The following is a 21,309-nucleotide window of genomic DNA, read 5'->3' on the forward strand; positions in this document are numbered from 1 at the left end:
TTTTACACTTTTCCTCTGTTTTATCTACGATCTGTTAATTTTAACTTGGTTTATCTTTTCAGTGGTTCAAATCTCAATTCATCTATGACTTCCATTCTTGAACAAGCTTCGACCAACAACGCTTCTCCTAAGTCTATCATCAACAAGCAACGCCAAGGAGAGCACGAGTGTCCACCAGCTAAGCGATCCAAGGCTAGCGACGACGACGAACCTGTGAAAAACGGAAACGGAACGTCGGCCGAGGCACTGAAACAACAAACATTGTCTGGAGCAACGGTAAGTGAGAAAATTTTTTCTCGAAGCGATCATAAATAGAAACGGTTTCCGACGCTGTGAAACTTTTCTAACTTTCTAGTAAGCAGGCCCAGTAGACGATGATATTATTGCAATCATCAGGTCTATAAAACTTCAATATCCGACTCGCACTGCCCAAAATACGGCATTTCCTCGCTCCCTCTTCTTTGATCTTCATACACTCAAAAATTTACGGCGAAGTTGCCCAGGCAACCGCTCAAAAGCCGTCAAAGATATGCAGCCTCATAACTAACGGTGAATAATAATAACGCATTGTTGTGGTTGTAAAAGCGACCGACCGCGGTTCTCAAAATGCATATTCTCTGGTATTTAGTTTAGTATTATTTTTTCGTTATGTATATGGAATACATCAGACAATTTGATTCGGGTTGGCACATGCCAATGAAAGTGAGTTTGAAATGGTTCATAATTTCCGTTTTCTACGATATCAAGAAGAGATAGTTTGAGGAAATGAACAAAAATGAGAAAAAATGAGGGTTCGCTAGACCTTTGCAATAAATCTCAGAAATTATACAAATAATTTACGATTATCATAATTCTTGATTTGAAGCTATACTTTAAAACCTAGTACTTTTATGTTATTTAGAAGCCGTTGTGTTGCTTCTGTACAGATGCTTTGGTTATTTGTTTTCCGAACCAATATTTTCTCTTTCTCTAAGTCTCCATTAGTCATCATTTTCATTCTACTTTTTCACGAATTTCTGTCGTTTGCGGAGAATCGAGAGAACAATTCATATTTTCAATGATTCATTCATGATCGCAAAACTGTTATCAGTTAGATTCCAGTTTGCTCTTTATTTCACACCTGGATGATAATATTTCATGTTCATTATACGAAAACATTCTAGAATCTACAGATCGATATTCTTTTGTAAGGACACTTATTCTTGTAATGCCCCAGTTAGGTCAGCACTATTCGAAAAGGGACGGGCGGTTAGACTGTCCATCTGCGTTGTGTATCTGCGTCTCTCCTCTTTCTCATTTGTTTTTTGCGTTTCTATTTCGCAACGTTGTCAGTTTGTGTAGTACGCTCTCTACGACGTTCGTTTCCTCAGTCTTACCGCTAGTTTGCTCTCATATTTTTAACTTTGATACGTGGCATCCGTGGCAGACTGAGCGTGCGCCAAACGTATTCTCGCGTAATATTTCCTCATTGATTTTATTCCAGAAATCGGGATCTGTCAGCGTGGGCTCTACGACAAGTGGAGGACAAGAAAGTGAAAAAATGGATACAACCAACAATGCAGGTGGAGCCAGTGGAAACTCGGACGAGCTTCTTGATAAAAACCTCTATTCTCGGCAAATGTAAGTTATTTGACAACCTTCCTGTCAGCAACATCGATCGCCGCCTTGGACCAGCCTCTACAATGAACGCAAGTTCGGTTTTGGGTCCGACCGCCCTTCTTTCTCATATCTTAAAATTTGCGGACATTGAGACAGATGGACAGACTCGCCATGCGCTTTATATATAAGAATGATTTTTCAATAACTTTTTGTTCTTCAGTTACACTCTTGGAGAGTCGGCTATGGTCAATCTTCGCACCGCATCTGTGCTCATTTCTGGACTCGGCTCTGTTGGTGTGGAGATCGCTAAGAATCTCATTCTTGGAGGAGTGCGACATGTCACCATTCATGATACCAAATTGGCCAAATGGTCTGATCTCTCCGCTCAATATTACCTTCGGGAGGCTGATATCGGAAACAACCGTGCATCATCATGCTTCGAACGGCTTGCCGAGCTCAACGACAGCGTCAACGTTGAACTTTCCACCAGTGATCTCACAGAAGAATTTGTAAAGAACTTCGATGTGAGTTAAAAAAAACTTTTTTATTTTCGCCCGAGTGTTTTTCCTGTATTTTATTCTACATTATTTCCAGCTCGTCGTTCTCACTGATGCAAACCGATCTACACAGCGTCTGGTTTCTTCCTGGACCAGATCTCACAATCGTCGAATTTTGATTGCCGATGCTCGTGGTGTGTTCTCGTACATTTTCAACGATTTCGGAAATAACTTTCGTATTGATGATGCCACTGGAGAACAAGTTCGCGAGTTTTTCATCGAGCACATTGATCGAATCACTGGTGAAGTCACAACTTTGGAGAACTTGTTCCATGGATTAGAGGACGGAGATCATGTGACATTCTCTGAAGTGAAAGGCCTTGACGGTATCAACGGATGTGAGCCAATCAAAATTACTGTCAAGAATGCATCGAAGTTCAACATTGGTGATGCCGCAGCTTCATTCCCAGATTATCTAGAAGGAGGAAGATGTCGTCAAGTAAAGGTTCCCATCACGGTTAATCACGTGCCATTCGAAAAATCGCTGGAAGAACCCGAATTTGGAATATGGGACTACGCAAAGTTCGAGTATCCAGCTCAGCTTCATGCACTTTGGACTGCTCTCTATGCATTTGAAGAAAAACATGGACGATCTCCTGTTCCGCGTTCATTGGAAGATGTTGAATTGCTAAAAACTTTCATCCCATCCGGAACTGAAGAAATTCCTGAGCAGTTGATTCAAATGTTCTCATTTTCTGCTGCTGGAAACCTCGTGACCGTCTCCTCTGTGGTTGGAGGAATAGCCGCTCAGGAAGCTATGAAAGGAGTCACTCATCATATGACGCCTTTGAAACAATGGTTGCATTTGGACCACGTCGAGGCTTTACCGGGAGACTGGACTGCTTTCGATAATTCTAAACTTTCGGAATCGGACTGTCGACCAAGACAATCTCGTTACGATGGACAAGCCGCTGTATTCGGTTGGCCTTTCCAAGAGTGCCTGTTCCGCCAGCGTTGGTTTGTTGTCGGAGCCGGAGCTATCGGATGTGAATTACTCAAGAACTTGGCAATGATGGGAGTAGCTTGTGGTGAAGATGGTCTCATTAAAATCACGGATATGGATCAGATCGAAATTTCAAATCTGAACAGACAGTTTCTTTTCAGGCGTAAAGATGTTGGGGTATGTTTTTAACCCTTCTTTAATTCTCCCTTCATTATTTCTTTTCAGGGCAAGAAATCTGAGTGTGCCGCTAAGGCTGTTACTGCATTCAACTCGGATGTTCGTATTGAAGCTCTCGCTGACCGCGTTGGACTTGAAACTGAACATATCTTCAACGATGAGTTCTTTGGACAACTAAATGGAGTGGCCAATGCACTTGATAATGTGGATGCTAGAAGATACATGGATCGTCGCTGTGTATACTACCGCTTGCCACTTCTTGAGTCTGGAACCATGGGTACAAAGGGAAACACTCAAGTTGTTTACCCATATCTCACTGAGTCTTACTCTTCATCAGTTGATCCACCAGAGAAAGAAATTCCAGTTTGCACTTTGAAGAACTTCCCGAATGAAATTCAACATACAATCCAATGGGCAAGAGAACAGTTCGAAACTTTCTTTGCTTCACCTGGAGAGATGGCAAACAAGTACCTTTCGGATGAGCGTGCATTCAATGAAAATATTGAAAAGCTCATCTCAGGACAACAAATTGATATTCTTCAAAAAGTCAAAGATGCACTAATTGATGCCCGCCCATCATCAGCTGAAGATTGCATTCACTGGGCGCGTCAACAGTTCCAAGAGCTCTATCACAATGCCATTGCACAAATGCTTCATTCGTTCCCACCAGATCAGCTGACTGATTCCGGAGCGAAATTCTGGTCGGGTGCTAAGCGATGCCCACATGTTCTAAACTTCGACCCATCCAAAGAAGAGCACTTCAATTTCGTCTACGCAGCTTCTATTCTCAAGGCTGAAATGTACGGAGTTCAACCAATTCTTGATCGCGAAGAGGTTATTCGCATTGCTTTGTCAATCAACCCAGAGCCTTTCGAGCCACGTTCCGGCATCAAGATTGCTGTAACTGAGGCAGAGGCAAAAGAACAAAACGAACGAGGTGCTTCGAGTCTTGCTACGGACGACGACGCTGCTATTGAAACTTTGAAGTTGAAGCTGGCAACGTTGAATGTGGGAACTACGAGGAAGTTGAATTGCATTGATTTTGAAAAAGATGATGACTCTAATCACCACATGGAATTCATCGCGGCAGCTTCGAATCTTCGTGCTGAAAACTATGATATTTTGCCAGCCGATCGAATGAAGACCAAACAAATCGCTGGAAAAATTATCCCTGCCATCGCTACCACCACTGCCGCTGTAGCGGGTCTCGTCTGCGTTGAGCTTTACAAGGTATTTATTTAACTACGCTATTTTATATGATCGAACGATCTGCTTTTGTTTTGTTACAAATATTTCATTGTTTTAGGTAATCGATGCTAACGGAGTTCCAAAAACACCAATTGAACGGTTCAAGAATACTTTCCTCAATCTTTCAATGCCATTCTTCTCGTCTGCTGAGCCGATAGCTGCGCCAAAAAAGACGTACATGGACAAAGAGTTTACGCTCTGGGACAGAATTGATGTTCAAGGACCTCTCACTCTGCAAGAGTTCATTGATGAGGTTCAAAAGCAAACTGGTTGCGAGATGTCCATGTTGTCTGCGGGAGCGTGTCTTCTTTTCTCCTTCTTCATGAATGGCGCTAAAAAACAAGAGAGACTCAAAACTGAGTAAGTAAATTTCATCATGAGTTTAGAACAGCTTGTTGAATTATGAAATTTCAGAGTCAAAGCTGTCTATGAGGAATTACTCAAGAAACCACTCCACGAATCAGTTCGCGCAATTGTCCTCGAGCCAATGATGACGGATCCAAATGATGAGGACGTTGAAGTTCCATACATCCGATATGCTTTCTAAACATCACTTTAATAGTTTGATGTAACAATTTTCTCGCTTCTTTTGTCCAACACGAGTGCTTGGACGTTTTATTTATTTTTTATCATCTTTAATTTCTGTTCTTTAACGGAATACTTATTTATTTAAAGTATTAATTTTTGGGTGTGAGTTTCTTAGTGATCCCACAGTTTTGTCCCCGTACTTCATCATCTCTTCTTCACACGACCCTGTTTGAAACATTATTATTGTCCAATGAAATGTGTAAAGTGGTATTTAAGTTTTATTAAATCGAGGAAGAGTATGTTTAAACCGGTAATTGGGAGGAAAGACGAATTGAAAATTGCACATTAACAGAAAGTGTTAGCGAGGGCTACTTATACAAAACTACGGAGTACTTCCCCATTGAGCAATAGAGAACCTCAACTTAGTCGTCACAATTGTCCTAAAATATGGCATTTCGAAAGAGAAAAACGATTGAGATAAAGATTAACAAATAGCTTGATCGCTAATATCCGTGAAAACTATTTTCGAAATTTCAAGAGATCCAGATTTTCCGGATTCCGAGAGTCGAGAAATGATGTAAACCTGAAATAATGAGATGACTATCTGTCAGATATTTCTTAATTTTAACTCACTTTTGTATCACTAGCCAGCAATTCAATAAAATCATTTCCTTCTCTTCCTTCAACTTTGAAACAACTTTCTAATTCTTTCGTTCCACTATCATTACAAATGAATAAGTTCGCATCGCCCTTCAAATAGAAATTCATTGATAAAAAACAGAAAAGAGAGAAATTCTGGATTCTCACCTGTAATTTATAATCGAAATGAAGTCGAGCAACGGTATTCAATCTGAACTGAGGGGATTCCAGAATAAAAACACGTTTCGAACGAGTCAAAAATGCATTCAATTTTCGTTGAGATACCTGAAAACGCAGATATTTAGAAAATGGAAATGACTGGAATTCTCACTCCGTGCATTGCTGAATGTGGGACTTGAGAGCTTTCATAGAGACAAGCATGACCTAGATGGAAGTCACAAGACAACAATCTGCAGACATTTGGATCAGGAATATCAGCAGTTGGTCGGAAAGTTTTTGATGAAAACTGTTTTGCAGCAGTTGGTGGACATATCTGACCAGTTACAACAATATCATCAATCAATACCATTCCTTGATCCTCTGCTTCTGCTGAGAATGCAACACGGAATGGGCGACGAATACGTGGAAGGTCGACGACTACGTCTCCACTGCTCGCATCTTGACAATCGAGGAGAGATGGTGAGGATTCTTCAACAAGGCAAACCTGTGAATAACTCATTGATTTGGAAACAAATTAAAACTAGAACGAACCTTAATTTTTGCAGTTCCAGTAGTCCATAATTTGAATTGAACATGAACATTATCCAGTGCACACCTGACTACTTCAGACAATAAAACAGCATTTCCACCAGTTTCGAATTTCGCTAATCCGAATTCTCCTTCTGGCATTTCAGATATTCCAGTCAATGAATACAACTTCTCATCATTGAGTGGACCATGTCCAACAGTCCAGGTGTTCGATGCAATATCAGATGATTCTTCATCTTGATTCAACATTCCCCATAGACAAGCAGATGCTCTTTTTGAGAAATCACATGAAAGATCTTGTGCTGTATGAACATTTCGACTGAGAAGAAGTGATAACATTGGTGTAGAAACAAATGAATCTCCGATATCAAATACAGAGAGTGCATCTGTACAAAGAGTTGCTCGATATGATATATCATCTACTATAACCATGTTATCAAAATCAGAATTTAAAGAAGAAACTCGGATGACAATCTGGAAACAGAGAACATTCATATGTATAACCCTCAAACGCCTTCATACCATAAAATTCTTCGTGGCTTTTCTGAATGTCAGTTTCACATTTGCAGGTGAACTTCCACGTGGAATCGGTACGCATTCAACATCTTTCAACATCAAATCCACAGCACATGCTTCCAATTCAATTTGTCCAAACTCCCAAAATCTGGAAAATTCGAAATTATCAAATGAAAATCGTTCCCAATGCCAATACCTAAACGTGAATTCATTCTCAGTTAAACTTTGACAAGTAATTGGATCAGATCTTAGAATATCCAACGACTTCTTTTGTGTTCCTTGTTCAACATACAGTACTGCATAACCACCACGTGGTCCTACGGTAGTTCCAGTTGCATTCAGAAGTAGCGGACTTGGAAGAATTGATGAGGAACGACGCCACATCTGAAAAGAATTTTGAAAGAATTTGGTTTAGAACATTGATTCCTGAAACCAACCACCATAGCATCTCCTCCAGATCTCCAACGACATTTCGAATCAAAATTATCACACTTTAATTCAGCAGCCGTATCAACGTGTTTTCCAGTTGCCCCTGTTTCCAATGCATTTGATTTGAAGTTGTCACCGATATCAACTGAACATTTCACTTTGAAAAACAATAAATTGAGCCAACAACTCACTTCCAACTTTACACAGACTGGCAGAATAAAGAATATTATCAATCATAACAAATGATCCATCTGTATTTGAAATCTCATATGCACGGATTCCTATTCTGAATGGCTTTTCACGTGGAGGAATTTCAGCATGACATTCAGTATTCAATTGAATTGTTCCACAATCCACGTATGGTTTCTCTTCAGATGGGTCATCAAATATCATTTTATAGCCACCTCGTCCATCATCTTCCAATAAAATTACTTCAACTCGAGCACTATTATACACCCAATATCTGAAAATATAACCAGTCGGTTTTCATTTCAAACTCAAATCTGTCTAACGTGAATGTCAAATTTCCAGTCGAATTCTGACAATTGATAGGCGATGAATAGAAGATTGCATGTTGTTCTTCTCTCTTCTTGTCACCAACAAATATCATTTTATCTCCTTGTTGAATCTTCGATGGTCCTGGGCCTACACGAAGAACTGGGAATTCGGTGTAATCAATCTTTTCAAAAAGATAAAAATCCTGGAATAAGAGTTATGGAAAATAAACTAGTTGAGAGTGACTCACTCTCGAATCCATCTGTTTTTCATCAGCCATATTCTTCCATTGACATTTTTCAGGATGAGAAAAGTCACAGTTCAAGTCGGATGAGTGACGGATTGATTTAGATGGAGTCCAGCCTGGAAATCTTTTGATTCACAGTATTAAAACGAAAGTTCTCTTTCTAACAATTCTCCATTTTGTATATTTCACACCTTTTCCCTGTATGACTTCATCGACAATGACACATTCATCTATTACCCAACACCTCGTTTTTAATTTGATTCATGTTCTGTGTACATCTTTTTCTCGTAAAAAGCGAAAAGACGTGTCAATTTCATTCTTCTCTCTCTCTGGATGTCCTTCTCTTGACCATATACAATTGTCGTCATGAAAAAGAGAGAGAGAGAAGCTGGTTTCAAGCGACAGGTTCGGTTCATTTTAGAGAATTGCCAATAGGCGAAAAAGTAGGCGAGAGGAGGCAAAGAGGGAGAAATGAAGACATTCATATAGACCCAAATTGGGTGGAAATTGAATGAGATCTGTCTCTCGAATGAAATTTGATGGTATCTTGTGTTAATTGGATCCAAGATCATTGTGGTTTACGGATTTCGAAAATCTTTCTGAGATTCGAGATTCAAGAAGTTGTGATGGAATGATTAGAAGTAATTGCCAAGAAGAAGAAGGAAAATAATCAGTCTTCTCACTGAAACGATTTCCAGGAAATCTAGGAAGAATTCGTTTGAAATTATGAGTGACTCTGAACTAAAAAAAAATAATTTAGAACTTTTCTAGATTTTTTCTGAAGCCAGATGTGAATCCATATGTATCACAACCTGAGTATGGGGAAACGGATTAGAAAGATCAGATGAAATTACAAGAATTACAAAAAGATAGAAATATCTTGGAGCGATGAAAGTACTATAAAATCTAACTTTGGTTAGTGGTTACTCATCCGAACCATTACTTGAACTCATCCAAAACAATTATCATTCTCAGTTTCTCAGTATAATCATATTGCGAACTTTCTCCCTCTGATAATCTTCTTTTTTCTTATCTCTAGACAGACTCCTCTTCAAAAATCTCAATGATCGTAGTGACAATGTCCTTCTCCGTAAGTGATAATGATTATCCTTGAATAAACACGTTTTTTTTGTTCCAACCCTCGTAATCCATATCAACGTTATATCATCCGAAAAGAGATGTTACGCCATCCGTCTAAGTGAAAAATCAGAGAAAATAGAAAGCTAATTGGGGGAAAAGATTCAGATAAGGATCGGAGAGTGAGTCAGAGAAAAAAGAAGAAGTAGTACTAACAAGAATGATCAGATTAAGACAAAAACAACAACAAATATATTAATAAAGAGATCTGTAAATGCTTGAAAGAACATGATAGAAGGGGTGAAAGCTGAAGAAGAAAAGTTGATTCAAGTGTTTAGCCTTCTAGTAAACAATAAAGGAAGAGGAATGAGGACGAAATATATTGTGAATGATAAACCTTCATGTCGAAAATGAGTCTTTTTAGCTCAAAAAGCTCTATCCAAATTCTAACCTGATTTCGATAACCCATTCTGAATCCATTCGATTCCCAAATGCTCTCGTAATCGATCTCTTTCCGCTTCATAACCAGGCATACATGCTTCCACTTCTTAAAATTAAACAGGTGAATCATATTTGAGAATTCATTTTCAGTTTACCAGGAATAGGTATAAACCCGATGAAAGCTATAAGAAGTAATAGTATTGTCATCTAGTAATAGAGAATTAGACAATTCTAGACAAACTCTTTAATAAGATTTGGTGGTTGGCAGTGAGGGGATGAGAAGAGAGGCCAATGTTATCGTTTCCTGCCTGTACAAAAAACAAGCTCCGCCCATTTTTTTCCTCGGATGGAATAAGCTAAAGAAGAAGCAGCAGGTACTGTCTTTCTCTCTATTTCTCTTTTGATCTTCCATGTTCATTTGTGATATAAATGCATAAATAGAAGACGATCTTGTTGCGTCAAAGGAAGAGAATGACAGAGGGAAAAGGAGGAGAAGGACAGCTACTTCTGATGCAAAAACAATTGAGGCAATTCATTGTGATTCTGAAAAGCGGGAAGAGAAGGAGAAGACCGAGAAGAAAAGGATTCTCAACGGGAAGAATCACGGAATATTCTATTTCAACAGAAAAAAGTATGGACATGAATTTTATATGAACTTTTGTACAGAGCAAATCAGACCGAGGTCATCTGTCAATTCAGAGCGTTCTTAGATTCTGGAAAAGTTTTGTTCCCCAGTTTTGTAAGTTTTGTTATTGTTAGATTTTATTGTTCCAGAATTGACAACAAAACTTCCCGGAAAATTATGAAAATTATCAACTCACAGAAGATAAATCTGAAACTACTATTTCGATATCGAGAGTATCAGATATGAGGAAATAGGTACAATTGAAAAGTCTCCAAGTTATTTAACGTTATTTGTAGACTGTAGACCTCCCTTGATTTTGAACAGATCAAAAGTAGAGCTCCATTTTTGTAGTTGACAACTTCTTTGTACGGACACTCCATAGAGTTATGGTCATTTTAAGACAACATCACTATTTTGCACTGGAACGAGACGACTTCAGAGAGAAATCACTTTGTCGATGCATACATACGTCTGATCGTTTGTCTTTCTGGGGCTTTTTCTCTAGTATCTTGGTAATCTTGTTTTCAAGAATTATGTCAATGATAACTCCAGTTAACGAACTGATATAAGCTGGATGAGCATCTTTTTGAGATTTTTAGTCCCTGTGTACGAAACGTTATGATTTCGACCAATAATTATCCTCTAAATTGGATGAACGCTTGCATATGATATGAATTGCTGCGTCTTACTGTTGAGAGTGCAATTGCGCTCCAATGAACACACAGGTTTCGTCTTCATTTTTTGGTGGTTAACCATAGAATTTTCTCAATCGCTCGATTTTTCCTGTGGACACTCGTTTTTTTCTGTGAAAATAATTTTTAAAAATAGCTTGTTGTTTCACACAAGAATTCTAGTACTGTCACCTTAAAATAACACTACTGTGCAGGCTCCCTGGACCTATTGGCCTATCATTCAATCAAATTTAAACCTCCCCTCACCCAAAAACTTCTCATTGATTGTTATCTTGATATCATTTCTCTCTTTCAATAATTTCTTCGGTCTATCAATAAATTTCAGCTTTCTAACAATGGATGTGGATTTGGCGAGCGTCGAAGTGGTTTTCGCTCAAAAGCTTGCATGCGGAGAGCCAGCAACCCGTCAACGAGCTCTTCGTGTCCTACACGATTGGATTCGCGATCAGTCAGCGAGAAAACGTTAGTTTAACCACTCAACTACGAAAATGAAACGGAAACTCATGTTTTCAGCTTTCGATGAAGCTGATTTGATGCGTTTATGCAAAGGACTTCATTATGTGTTGTGGATGCAAGACAAGATGATTCTCCAAGAAGAACTCGCCGATAGAATCGCAGGACTGATCACCATTTTCACATCTGAACAAGAAAAATTACGATATGTTTCTTGTTTCTTGAAAAGTCTCTCAAATGAGTGGCCACATATTGATCGATGGAGAATGGATAAGTTCTTGATGGTTCGCTTATAATATCATTGTCTAGTTCATTAATTCGATGAATATTTAGGCAGTTCGTCGCATGGTTCGTTCTTGTTTTGCGCATCTTGCAAGCCTCAAGTGGAAGAAAGAAGTTCGAGATGAATATTGGAACGTCTTCCGGAAGACCACAATCTCTGCAGGTGAATATTGTCTATATTTCGAAAACGGAAATAGCGTTTTTTAGATAAATCATTCAATGAAGGGCTTAAATTTCATTTCTGTTCTATTCTTCTTGACGAGCTGGACAAAGCTGGCAGTTTAACGAAGAAACAGGTTACTGCTTGTCTGAAACCATACATCGAACTTCTCGGTGACAAGAACATTAGCGAGTATCTGTTCAAGTCAATTCATGATGAAATCTTCAAGGCTATTTTACAAGAAAAAAGTGATTCAGTCCAGGCTGCCGTTTACAGTAGTGAAGAGAATGATGAGGCTGGAATCGAATTCAGTTATAACGAGATTGCAACGCTACTCTTCGAAGAAGGAAAGAAAGAAAACTTGAATGCAAAAAGAAGAAAGACAATTTACGCCCTTGTAGAGAAGTTCAAAAAGTGTGCTCGAGGACAAGATCCACATCATTTTGAAGCTCCTATTCCAAAAGAGAAGCTTACGAAAAAAGACTACGAAGAGGCTGAAAAGAGAGCCGTAGAATTGGCGGAAAGCTTCAAACAAGATAAGAAAAATGCTAGAAAGTTGAAAAGGTATACTCAATTTTTTAATTGAGAAAATATAATTTGTGTATATTTTTTCAGTCAGATCAAAAAACGTGCTCGTGAAGCATCAGAATCCGCAAGAACGGAAACTGGAAATGCGGATGTTCCAGAAGACGAGATTACCGAAGTAAGAAAAGGTAGCGGAAAGAAGACGGCTGTTCCAAAGGTGAAGAAAGGAAAACCATTGATGAAGGCAAAGGGAGTCGGAAAGAAGCAGATGCTTGGACAGAAGAAAAAGAAGAACGGAGGAAAGAAGAATTAATTTGAATCATGTTGTTGCTCGTTTTGTTTTGTTCTTTGTTGTCATTTTTTCATTTGTTATTTTTTAATATGAATTTTCTCTTTCTGCTTTTTGTAAAGATTTAATATTCAATGAAACCACTTTATTTACAGATAAATCAGAATTGAATGCTGCTGATACCGCCCGGAGGGATGGCAGTTCTTGCTAGAGTTTTCACAACAGTGTTAGCATTAGCATCAGGAGCAGCCAAGGCAGATGTTGCCTCATATGGAGCTCGTTCCACTTTCACTGGCTCCAACGCCTTTCCGCGGTTATCAACAGCAGAGAAAACAATTTGTGAATCTGGAGCCAATGGTACAAAACGACCGGCTCCTTGGACAGTTCTCAATTGTCCATTGACCCAAACGACGCGTCCTCGGCAGATTGTAGTCTCTGGAACTCCATGAACTTGCATGCCCTCGAAAATATTGAAGTCAATTGCCTGAAAATCATAATAGTCTTGAATTTGAATCATGCTCCAACACTTACATGATGATGAGTATCCTTCGAAATAACCCGAGTTGCTTTATCATTCCAAATAACAATATCAGCATCAGAACCAACTGCGATTCTTCCTTTTTGTGGATAACAATTGAAGATTTTTGCTGCCATTGTAGAAGTAACAGACACAAATTTCATTGGATCAATGATTCCAGCATGTACTCCTTTATCCCAAACAACTGACATTCTATCCTCAACTCCGTTCACTCCGTTTGGAATCTTCGTGAAATCATCTTTACCAAGAGACTTCTGATGACAATCGAAAGTACAATTGTCAGTAGCTGTCAAATGAAGTTCTCCACTGAAAAATAGTCAAAATTAATTATGAACTTCTGATTATCTACTTACGCAGCCAACAATTTCATGAGAGCATTTGGTGTTGTTGGATCACGAGAAAGTGGTGGAGACATGACATATCGAGCAGCATGAAGCCAGTCTTCATGATAATAATGACTTCCATCAGTTGCCAATCCAGCTGCAATTGGCTCTCCGAACACGACAGCTCCCTTCTTTCGATGATGAGCAATAGCAGCGGCAGCTCCTTTTGACATGACATGAACAACATATAATGGACAGTTTGCCTGAATAAAACAGTTTGAAATAAGATTAAATCGTAAGATTCATACTTGAGAAGCCATAGTGCATGCACGGAAAGTAGCCTCAGCTTCCAATTCCTCAGGTCTCGATTGAGTATGTCCTTCTGGTCCAGTGATTCCAGAAGACAAGAGATGCTCACATCTTTCAGCAATAACTGCTCCGTTTTCAGCATGAACACGAGCAAGAGCACGCAGTTTAGCACATTGGATCATTCCTTGGTAGAACTCTTCATCTCGAACCATGAAGACTCCAGCGTAAGCGAGGAAGAATTTGAAGGAGTTGATACCTGAAAAAGTTAGAAATAGTTCTGAAAGTATTAATTTATCTCACCATAATCAGCCTTAGTGACCATTTCCATTTCCTTTGCAACTTCCGGTCCCCAACTGGTAATGGCCATAGACAATCCATAATCACAGACTACTTTTGGGTCAGCCCATCCTCTCCAACGATCATAAGCAACTAGAAGAGATTCCCCTTTCGTTGGAATCACAAAGTCAATAATCTGAATATCGAAAAAAAGGTGCAACCATCTGTATAAACCCTTACCATAGTAGTACCACCAGCCACTGCAGCCTCGGTTCCTCGATGGAAATCATCTTTAGCAATCTCTCCCATAAATGGAAGTTGCATATGAGTATGAGGATCAATACCTCCTGGAATCACAAGACGATCAGTTGCATCTACGATTTCAAGTCCCGGGAGTGGCTCGATTGATGGAGAGATTTCACTGAAGTATTTGAATAAAATATACTCTATTTCCCGCGGAATGAAACTTACACAATCTTTCCATCTAGTACCAAAACATCCGATTTGAACATGGAATCATCGTTGACAATTGTTCCATTTTTGATGAGAAGAGACATTTCAACTGAAACAAACTCTGATGATTCTAGATCTCGTTGTAGTCTTTTATAGTGAACTAAACGGATATCTAGGTGATGTTTGAAATATATCTGATTTGGTGACGAAAACCCCAAGAAAATGGGCGGAGTCTTAGGAGATACTGTAGAATTTTGTTAAGGAAAGATTTCTCGAGAATAAATGCAAATATCGAGTCTATAAAGCACTAATTTGTATTTACAGTCAGAAAATCAAAGGTTCTGATCAAGAAACACTTTCAAGTTTTCACCAGAAAAAAAATGAAGAGCATCGAATGAAACGAAGAGAGATATCATCAACAGAGGTGAGTGTATCTACACCAGTTGTTCTTCTTCTTTTCTCTTTTCCCCGTGAATCAACTTCTTCCTTCTTCATCTTCGAGAGAGAGAGCAACTCTTCTGGTGGACAAATGCAATGATCTCAGTTGTAAAAAAACGGCCAATGTAGTTTACAACTATTGTCCAGTATTGATTTAGGTATGAGGATCACTCAAAGATGCAACAGGTATTACATTCAGATTGCCTCCACTTTTCCAATGACATATTCTAAAAATGGAAGTACACTAACCCCGTTTTGATCAAAAAGAGAAGTTCAAAATACAAATTTTTGGATGAATTCGTTCACCTACATTACCCAGTTTCCTTGCAGAATTCTTCGTATGATATCATTCCCATTTACTCGATTTCTGTCGGTTGCTTTGAAATGAATAGCAGTACTATTCACATCACCTGCATTTATCATTTCACACTTCTTGGGAAACCCCTTTTTCTATCACTTCTTTATCATTTCTACGGGCGGTCTCCTTCTAAATAGAATGACGATTAATTATCACAAAGTCTCACAATCGAGATATTCTGAATCAAAGAACGATTGAAATGTTCCAAATGATAAGAGACGAAAATGGCATAAATCCTTTCAGCGACCTTGAAATATTAGACAATTTATATGATTATTTGAGAAATTTACTTTTGAAGATATGATTTTTTGATTTTCGACAAAAATTTGCAAACTTTTCTCCGAGAGAATTGAAACTTGAAGATTGGGAAGAACAACTGACATCGAGAGGACCGCGTGGTTTACACTGATTGGCGATTTGAAAACAGAATTTGAGACAAGAGTTGCTGGATCATAAATGATGAGAGAGCAGGATTCAGGGGGTCAATTGGATTTAAAAGAGGTACCTTATCGGAGAAACAAAGGAAGAAGTCGATCTAGAAGGAGATGTTTTGAATAATTTGAAATAATTGAATTGCTCTTTTTATTTCATTCATTTTGCAGACCTTTTTTAGATTGCGAATGTCATCGAATATAAGTGGGTTCTTTTTGGATTCCATTTCAGAATAATCTAATTTAGCAGCTGTTTCAAACTACTCTCACATCTGGAATTGCATCTGAATCCTTAGACTTTTAATCTTCAGAACATGTCAATCGAATTCCATACAACTATTCTCTAACTGGATACATACCTAGATTGGAGTTCATTGTCGAAAGATTTGATTACTCATGGCGCCCCTATTTTACAATTCTTTAACCTATAGGTTTAACTGTTCGTACGCCTTCGTTCAAAGTTTAATTCTCACCTGCATTCTCTATTTAAATGACGCAAATACTGATCTGAAACACATTGTTTCCAACTATGTCTTTTTCGAAAACAATAGTTTTTCTTTTGGTAATTTGCACATGTTTTATTGGGCATGATGCGTGGGATCGAATTGCAACTTGGGGATTTCGATCCATATTTTTGTATGCAAATCAGACAGAAGTATGGAAGGTAAGTGGAGTGTTTTGATTGAAGTTTCAAAATCCAGACATATTTTTTCAGCTGACTTTCAAAGTGAATCACCAGGACACAGCACTACAAGCAATGAATGTTGTATCCGATTGGATTCCCAAGTATTGGGTATGTTTTGCTTCAAATGGTAGGTAGAATTAAAATATTTCAGAAAACGAAAGATGCATATTTGAATAAAAACAACAAACTTTCGAACCAAACGTATGCTGAACAGCAAGCTTGGGAGTTCTTGCAACAGCGTGATGCAATGAGAAAATTTTTGAGATTCATGTTCAGAAGTACCATCGATACGAAGTATTTCACTGAAGATCAGGCCATTAGAGTATTTTTTTCCCACTTAGATCTAGAAATTAATATAAAACGTTTTCAGATGCGAGACATTTGGTGGAAATCAGACAGAGATGCACAATCAAATTTTACAAGAGGGCGCCCACTTTTCAAGAACCGAACAATGACAGAATTCGCAAAAACTCACAAAGATTTTGGCACGAAATTTGAGAAATTGACTGACGATTACTACTATTATCACTACTCTTTAGCAGAAAAGTTGAACTGGACTCTTGTGGCTGAATACTGAAGTGAAATAATTTATAAATATGTTTATTGTCAATTGTTGCTTAAATTAGTCTTCAATATACTATCAGAATCAATAACTTCATCTGAAATCGCATGAAGTTTCTTCGTGATTTCTTCAGAATATAATTCGGCAAGTTTGCTAAAGAAACTTTCTTCAACCAGACTAAATCTAGTCTGTGCGCGTATTTCCACTTCCCAAAACAACTCTCGAATCTGAAAACGTTCTTAATCGGTTGATTTCATGACATCATCGTACCTTCTCCAATTCAGAGGAATCAAAAATTTCTGAACGAATTGCTTCTTGCAATAGTTGTTCAATATATATTTTGAGAGCTCTCCTATAATTGATAAATGTTTCAACATCTTGCTTTACTTGATACAACGGATTCATCAAAACCGGTTCTTTGTGCCCTTCTCCAGCACAAAATGGTATAAGAGTCACGGGTTTCTAAAATAAATTAATTGGAATTGAAATCGTATGTAGAAAACGAACTGACCCAGTTATTATCAATCGCATCCAATGTTATTCTTCTCGCGTCTTCGATAGTTTCCTGTTCATTGAAGTTGTATGTTAACTGAAATGAGCTTATTTAGTATGAATAAAATTATTTCTAGAACTCACTTCAATAATCCACTGCTTTCCAGAATCTCTAAGAACTGATTCAAATGTATGAACCATAACTTGATCTGTTGCAGATGTCAGATCAGATAAATTAAGAAGAATAAAAATTAACCAAAAGGGAGTTTTCAACATTTTATTCAAATTAAAACTATTTGAACGTGACAGTTCAGTCGAATTAAAAAAGAGAGGGAGAGATTAAAGAGGATTTGGTGGAACAGAGATTGACTGACTTTTTGAAACCGTCGTAACTAAAAGAATAGTTGTTTCTGTAACTATGTGATGGAGTGCCCTCTGGAATTGATTTGATTTTAAGAGATTGTTTTGCATCTGAAAAGAAACCCAATCTCCCCAATCATTTTGCTGCATTCTCACAGTTAAATATGAAATAATTCATTTTTTCAGTCAGCACAATCAAAACTTTCGACACTTAAAAACTTTGAAAAATGAATATCATAAGAGTACCATCCGTGAAGTGATCGGTGTCGAATCGAAGGCCGAACACACTTTTTCGATGAACATTTCCATACTTTTGAATTCTCCGAACACTCTTTTATAAGAGTCCAGAATGCATCGTTTTCTTCGATTATTTCAATAATCCTGTCTATTTTATTCATTGTTTTCTTTGGAATTACTTGTGGTAGAGATGGAAAATTTTTGAAAAATGGGTACATTTTCCCGCGATGAGAGAGATTCTTAGAGTTTGGAGAGTGCTGAAAATGAATGAATAGAGAGTGAAAAAGAAATAGAACGAACCATTTTCATAATTAATGCTCTTGAATTTCCATTTAATTCTTCAATTCTTGAAGATTCCATAGCTTGTCTAATTGAGAAATCAGAGAAATCTCCCAATCTTTTCTCAATTGTTATCCTCGCATTATACTCCAAAATACCGTATCCTTCGACACGTGGAGTTTCAAAAATCGTAGAGAATTCAGAAATATAAACAGGATTTTCCAATGTTGAAGAAATCGGAAGAACTATTTCAGCCGAGTTTTGGAATATCATAAATTTGGCTCGATTCTTATGCATAAGCCAACAATGCAAATGCGCCACGTCTGTTTTCAGTTTCAGCATTTTCAGATGATAGTTTTCAGTTGAATCCAAACGAGGTTGATGACGTATTAATGGAGATGCAGTTAGCCGGAGATTCCCTGATTTTTCAAATATTCGTAAAAATTTATAGAGCTCTCCGGTGAGCTCTTCGTATGGTATGCTGACAAATGAACCCATTGCAATTGAGGAAGTTAGAGCTGAAAGAGATAAGATGAAGAATACAATGAAATATTCAACAACTTACACGTAAGAACCATTTCAAAATCTCCAGAAATTGGACTGAAACAACTAACAACATCACGAAACTCGGAGTGTGGTTCTTGAAGTGATAACTGGAATTTTGAGAAAAATTAATTGATGTTTGATATTGAGAGATAAGAAATACCTCTAAAAATGGATGACCCGTGTGATCTCTGAGAAGTAAAGACTTTGGATGTTCAGCATTTACAGTTAGAGATTCTGGTTTTTCTGGCTCGATTGAAGACCATATCTGAAAATAACTTTTACATTGTTCTATTGAAAATGATTGAAATGAAACATTCTGCAAGTCGATCATAATCTTCAAATATCTTTTCCAACAAATGAGTTTTCAATGGAATCTGATGTAAAAATTAAAGAACCTCATTTTGAAAGTTTTGATTGGAAATCAGAGGGCTCGAAACAAAAACAAGTCAAATTGAAAATAATGTTATACGATTCTATGCTACTTCCGAGGTACTGTACTTTTGAATTTACCTGCGAAATGTAAAACTTTTTGTTGAGATTTCTGATTCTGAAACAAGACTTTCCAAAAGTTAATAAGAAAATATCCTCAAAAGTCATCTCATTCCTTCAGACTACATTTTTGACTTTTAGAATTCCGGAATCTTTGTGAACCTGAAGTCTGCGTGATGCCCTATTTCAGATGGAATATCTAGATAAGATCCTGATGCATCAACTACATATTTCTTTAATTTGGATAAGTTCAGATTTTTAAAAAAACTTACAAAAATCTGTGAACTCGATGTGAATCCAGGTGGTGGTTTCAATTCGATTTGTGTCTCATTTCTAAGTGTTTCTGCATCATTTGACCCGAATCCCAAAAATAATTCTCTCGGCTTAGAGGAAGAATCGAATAGAAAAATAATATTGAGTTCTTTAGAATTCGAATCAAAAACTGCTGACGTGACTTGTACATTTTCAACTTTTCCTCCATAACGATCGTGGTAATACACAGTAAAAACAAAGAAATAGAGTAGAATAACGCATTGAAAATAGTTAAGTGTATGAAGAGGAATATAGAAAGAATTGTTGTTTTGATGAGACTGGTGATGACGTGGCAATTTCTCATAAGATGAATATGAAGAAGGGGGCATTGAAGATGATGATGACGTGGCAGAAAACATATTGAATCGAGATTTCAATGAAGAAAAGGAGAGGGTTAGAATGAAAAGAAATGTACAGAAAATTAGACGGATAGATGAAATAGGAGATAAAAATGAGAAATGCCGAAGACAAATCTAGGTGTCTTTCGAGGTATCTGTTACAGAAATCTCTCTTTAAATGAAAAGAAACGAAGAAAAGATTTCAAGTTTTTGGAGAATTGGAACCAATGAACCAATGAAACTTTTGCATTTATGGTCGATTACAATTTGGATAGTTCCAGATGGCGGAGAAGTAGGATAGAGAAACCAGAGTTCAGAAGCTGCGATACAAAGTTTTCTGGTAAAACGGAAAAGAATTATCAAAAGATATATTCTGGGTAGCTTGTGATAGCAAGAGGAAAGTATAAATATGAATAGAAAATAATCTAAGAAAACTGAAAGAACAAAAAAACAGTGGATCATCTCTAAGGAGATGAGATCTTCTTTCAGGTGAAATAGCCAACAAATATTCTTGGAAACTTCGAAATAGACTCTAACATCATAACTGAAATCAGGATAATCACAACAAATTATAACTGGATTTTCTAAATCATCACCTTCAGAAAGAGGCGATCGAATACTCAAGAAGATGTCAAAGTTTAAAATTGTCTTTGTCTATTCAGTATGTCAAAGTGACGACCTTCCTCGCCTTTTCCCGTTGTTCTTTTCCGATTTCCGTTTGAATTTATCTATGTTTTTCCATGATTCACATTTATCTTTATTGTGTTCCAATTTGAAAATTCAAAAAAAAATCATTCTCATCTCCGAATGTTTTCCGTTCAGATCTACATGATGAGCTCATCATTATTCTAGTTTCCCATTACTCATCCAACCTCATTCAACTGTTTCATTTTTCCAGTTTCTGTTCCCAATGTTCCCACGTCATTTCCATTATTTTCAATGTGTTCCTTTTCATCTTCGTCTCTCTCTCAATTCAATACTATTTACCTCATCTCCGGGAGCATCTCATTCCATTTTTCCACCCACCTTTCGGATCAAAAATACTTCGAAAAGTTTCTGTGCGTACGGAATAAAAACAAATAAGAATCGTCGGTTTGGTTGGGAGTGAGTCAAGTGAGTCTACGCCTTGTTTTGTCTATGATCTGATTCGAAAGCCAACTCATATCGCATTTCAAATTCTCAATATTCGGTCATTGATCTACTAAAAACCATTCGATGACGTGGCACTACAGTCTGTATGATCTTTCGATTCT

General features: G+C 37.6%; 7 protein-coding genes across 7 annotated transcripts; 3 read left to right on the plus strand and 4 right to left on the minus strand.

The window, feature by feature from the left end:
* Nucleotides 1-84: 84 nt before the first annotated feature.
* On the plus strand, nt 85-5,071 carry GCK72_014407 (uncharacterized protein; the record flags this gene model as incomplete). The annotated part of the gene is made up of 7 exons (XM_003090833.2): nt 85-276; nt 1,484-1,620; nt 1,820-2,123; nt 2,194-3,276; nt 3,325-4,506; nt 4,583-4,884; nt 4,939-5,071. The coding sequence occupies 7 exons, from the start codon at nt 85-87 to the stop codon at nt 5,069-5,071; spliced, it is 3,333 nt and encodes a 1,110-aa protein (XP_003090881.2).
* Nucleotides 5,072-5,536: 465 nt separating this feature from the next.
* Nucleotides 5,537-9,811, minus strand: GCK72_014408 (uncharacterized protein; the record flags this gene model as incomplete). Its single annotated transcript, XM_053730272.1, has 13 exons — nt 5,537-5,635; nt 5,686-5,802; nt 5,860-5,976; nt 6,023-6,355; nt 6,403-6,873; nt 6,922-7,063; nt 7,112-7,299; nt 7,353-7,489; nt 7,536-7,807; nt 7,857-8,044; nt 8,090-8,202; nt 9,615-9,710; nt 9,760-9,811. 13 exons carry the CDS (start codon nt 9,809-9,811, stop codon nt 5,537-5,539), a joined length of 2,325 nt encoding a protein of 774 aa, XP_053585044.1.
* Nucleotides 9,812-11,256: 1,445 nt separating this feature from the next.
* On the plus strand, nt 11,257-12,654 carry GCK72_014409 (uncharacterized protein; the record flags this gene model as incomplete). The annotated part of the gene is made up of 5 exons (XM_003102725.1): nt 11,257-11,383; nt 11,435-11,658; nt 11,708-11,819; nt 11,864-12,380; nt 12,432-12,654. 5 exons carry the CDS (start codon nt 11,257-11,259, stop codon nt 12,652-12,654), a joined length of 1,203 nt encoding a protein of 400 aa, XP_003102773.1.
* Nucleotides 12,655-12,790: 136 nt separating this feature from the next.
* GCK72_014410 (uncharacterized protein) lies at nt 12,791-14,633 on the minus strand (the record flags this gene model as incomplete). The annotated part of the gene is made up of 7 exons (XM_003102720.2): nt 12,791-13,114; nt 13,162-13,474; nt 13,522-13,754; nt 13,800-14,056; nt 14,101-14,272; nt 14,317-14,497; nt 14,548-14,633. The coding sequence occupies 7 exons, from the start codon at nt 14,631-14,633 to the stop codon at nt 12,791-12,793; spliced, it is 1,566 nt and encodes a 521-aa protein (XP_003102768.1).
* A 1,780-nt stretch (nt 14,634-16,413) lies between these two features.
* On the plus strand, nt 16,414-17,018 carry GCK72_014411 (uncharacterized protein; the record flags this gene model as incomplete). The annotated part of the gene is made up of 4 exons (XM_053730273.1): nt 16,414-16,420; nt 16,472-16,542; nt 16,593-16,763; nt 16,812-17,018. The coding sequence occupies 4 exons, from the start codon at nt 16,414-16,416 to the stop codon at nt 17,016-17,018; spliced, it is 456 nt and encodes a 151-aa protein (XP_053585045.1).
* A 246-nt stretch (nt 17,019-17,264) lies between these two features.
* GCK72_014412 (uncharacterized protein) lies at nt 17,265-17,696 on the minus strand (the record flags this gene model as incomplete). Its single annotated transcript, XM_003090828.2, has 3 exons — nt 17,265-17,465; nt 17,515-17,592; nt 17,640-17,696. The coding sequence occupies 3 exons, from the start codon at nt 17,694-17,696 to the stop codon at nt 17,265-17,267; spliced, it is 336 nt and encodes a 111-aa protein (XP_003090876.2).
* Nucleotides 17,697-18,037: 341 nt separating this feature from the next.
* GCK72_014413 (uncharacterized protein) lies at nt 18,038-20,077 on the minus strand (the record flags this gene model as incomplete). Its single annotated transcript, XM_003090827.2, has 5 exons — nt 18,038-18,349; nt 18,393-18,889; nt 18,937-19,024; nt 19,078-19,182; nt 19,679-20,077. 5 exons carry the CDS (start codon nt 20,075-20,077, stop codon nt 18,038-18,040), a joined length of 1,401 nt encoding a protein of 466 aa, XP_003090875.2.
* Nucleotides 20,078-21,309: the final 1,232 nt, after the last annotated feature.

This window comes from Caenorhabditis remanei, chromosome IV (assembly GCF_010183535.1).
Source record: "Caenorhabditis remanei strain PX506 chromosome IV, whole genome shotgun sequence".
NCBI lineage: Eukaryota > Metazoa > Nematoda > Chromadorea > Rhabditida > Rhabditidae > Caenorhabditis > Caenorhabditis remanei.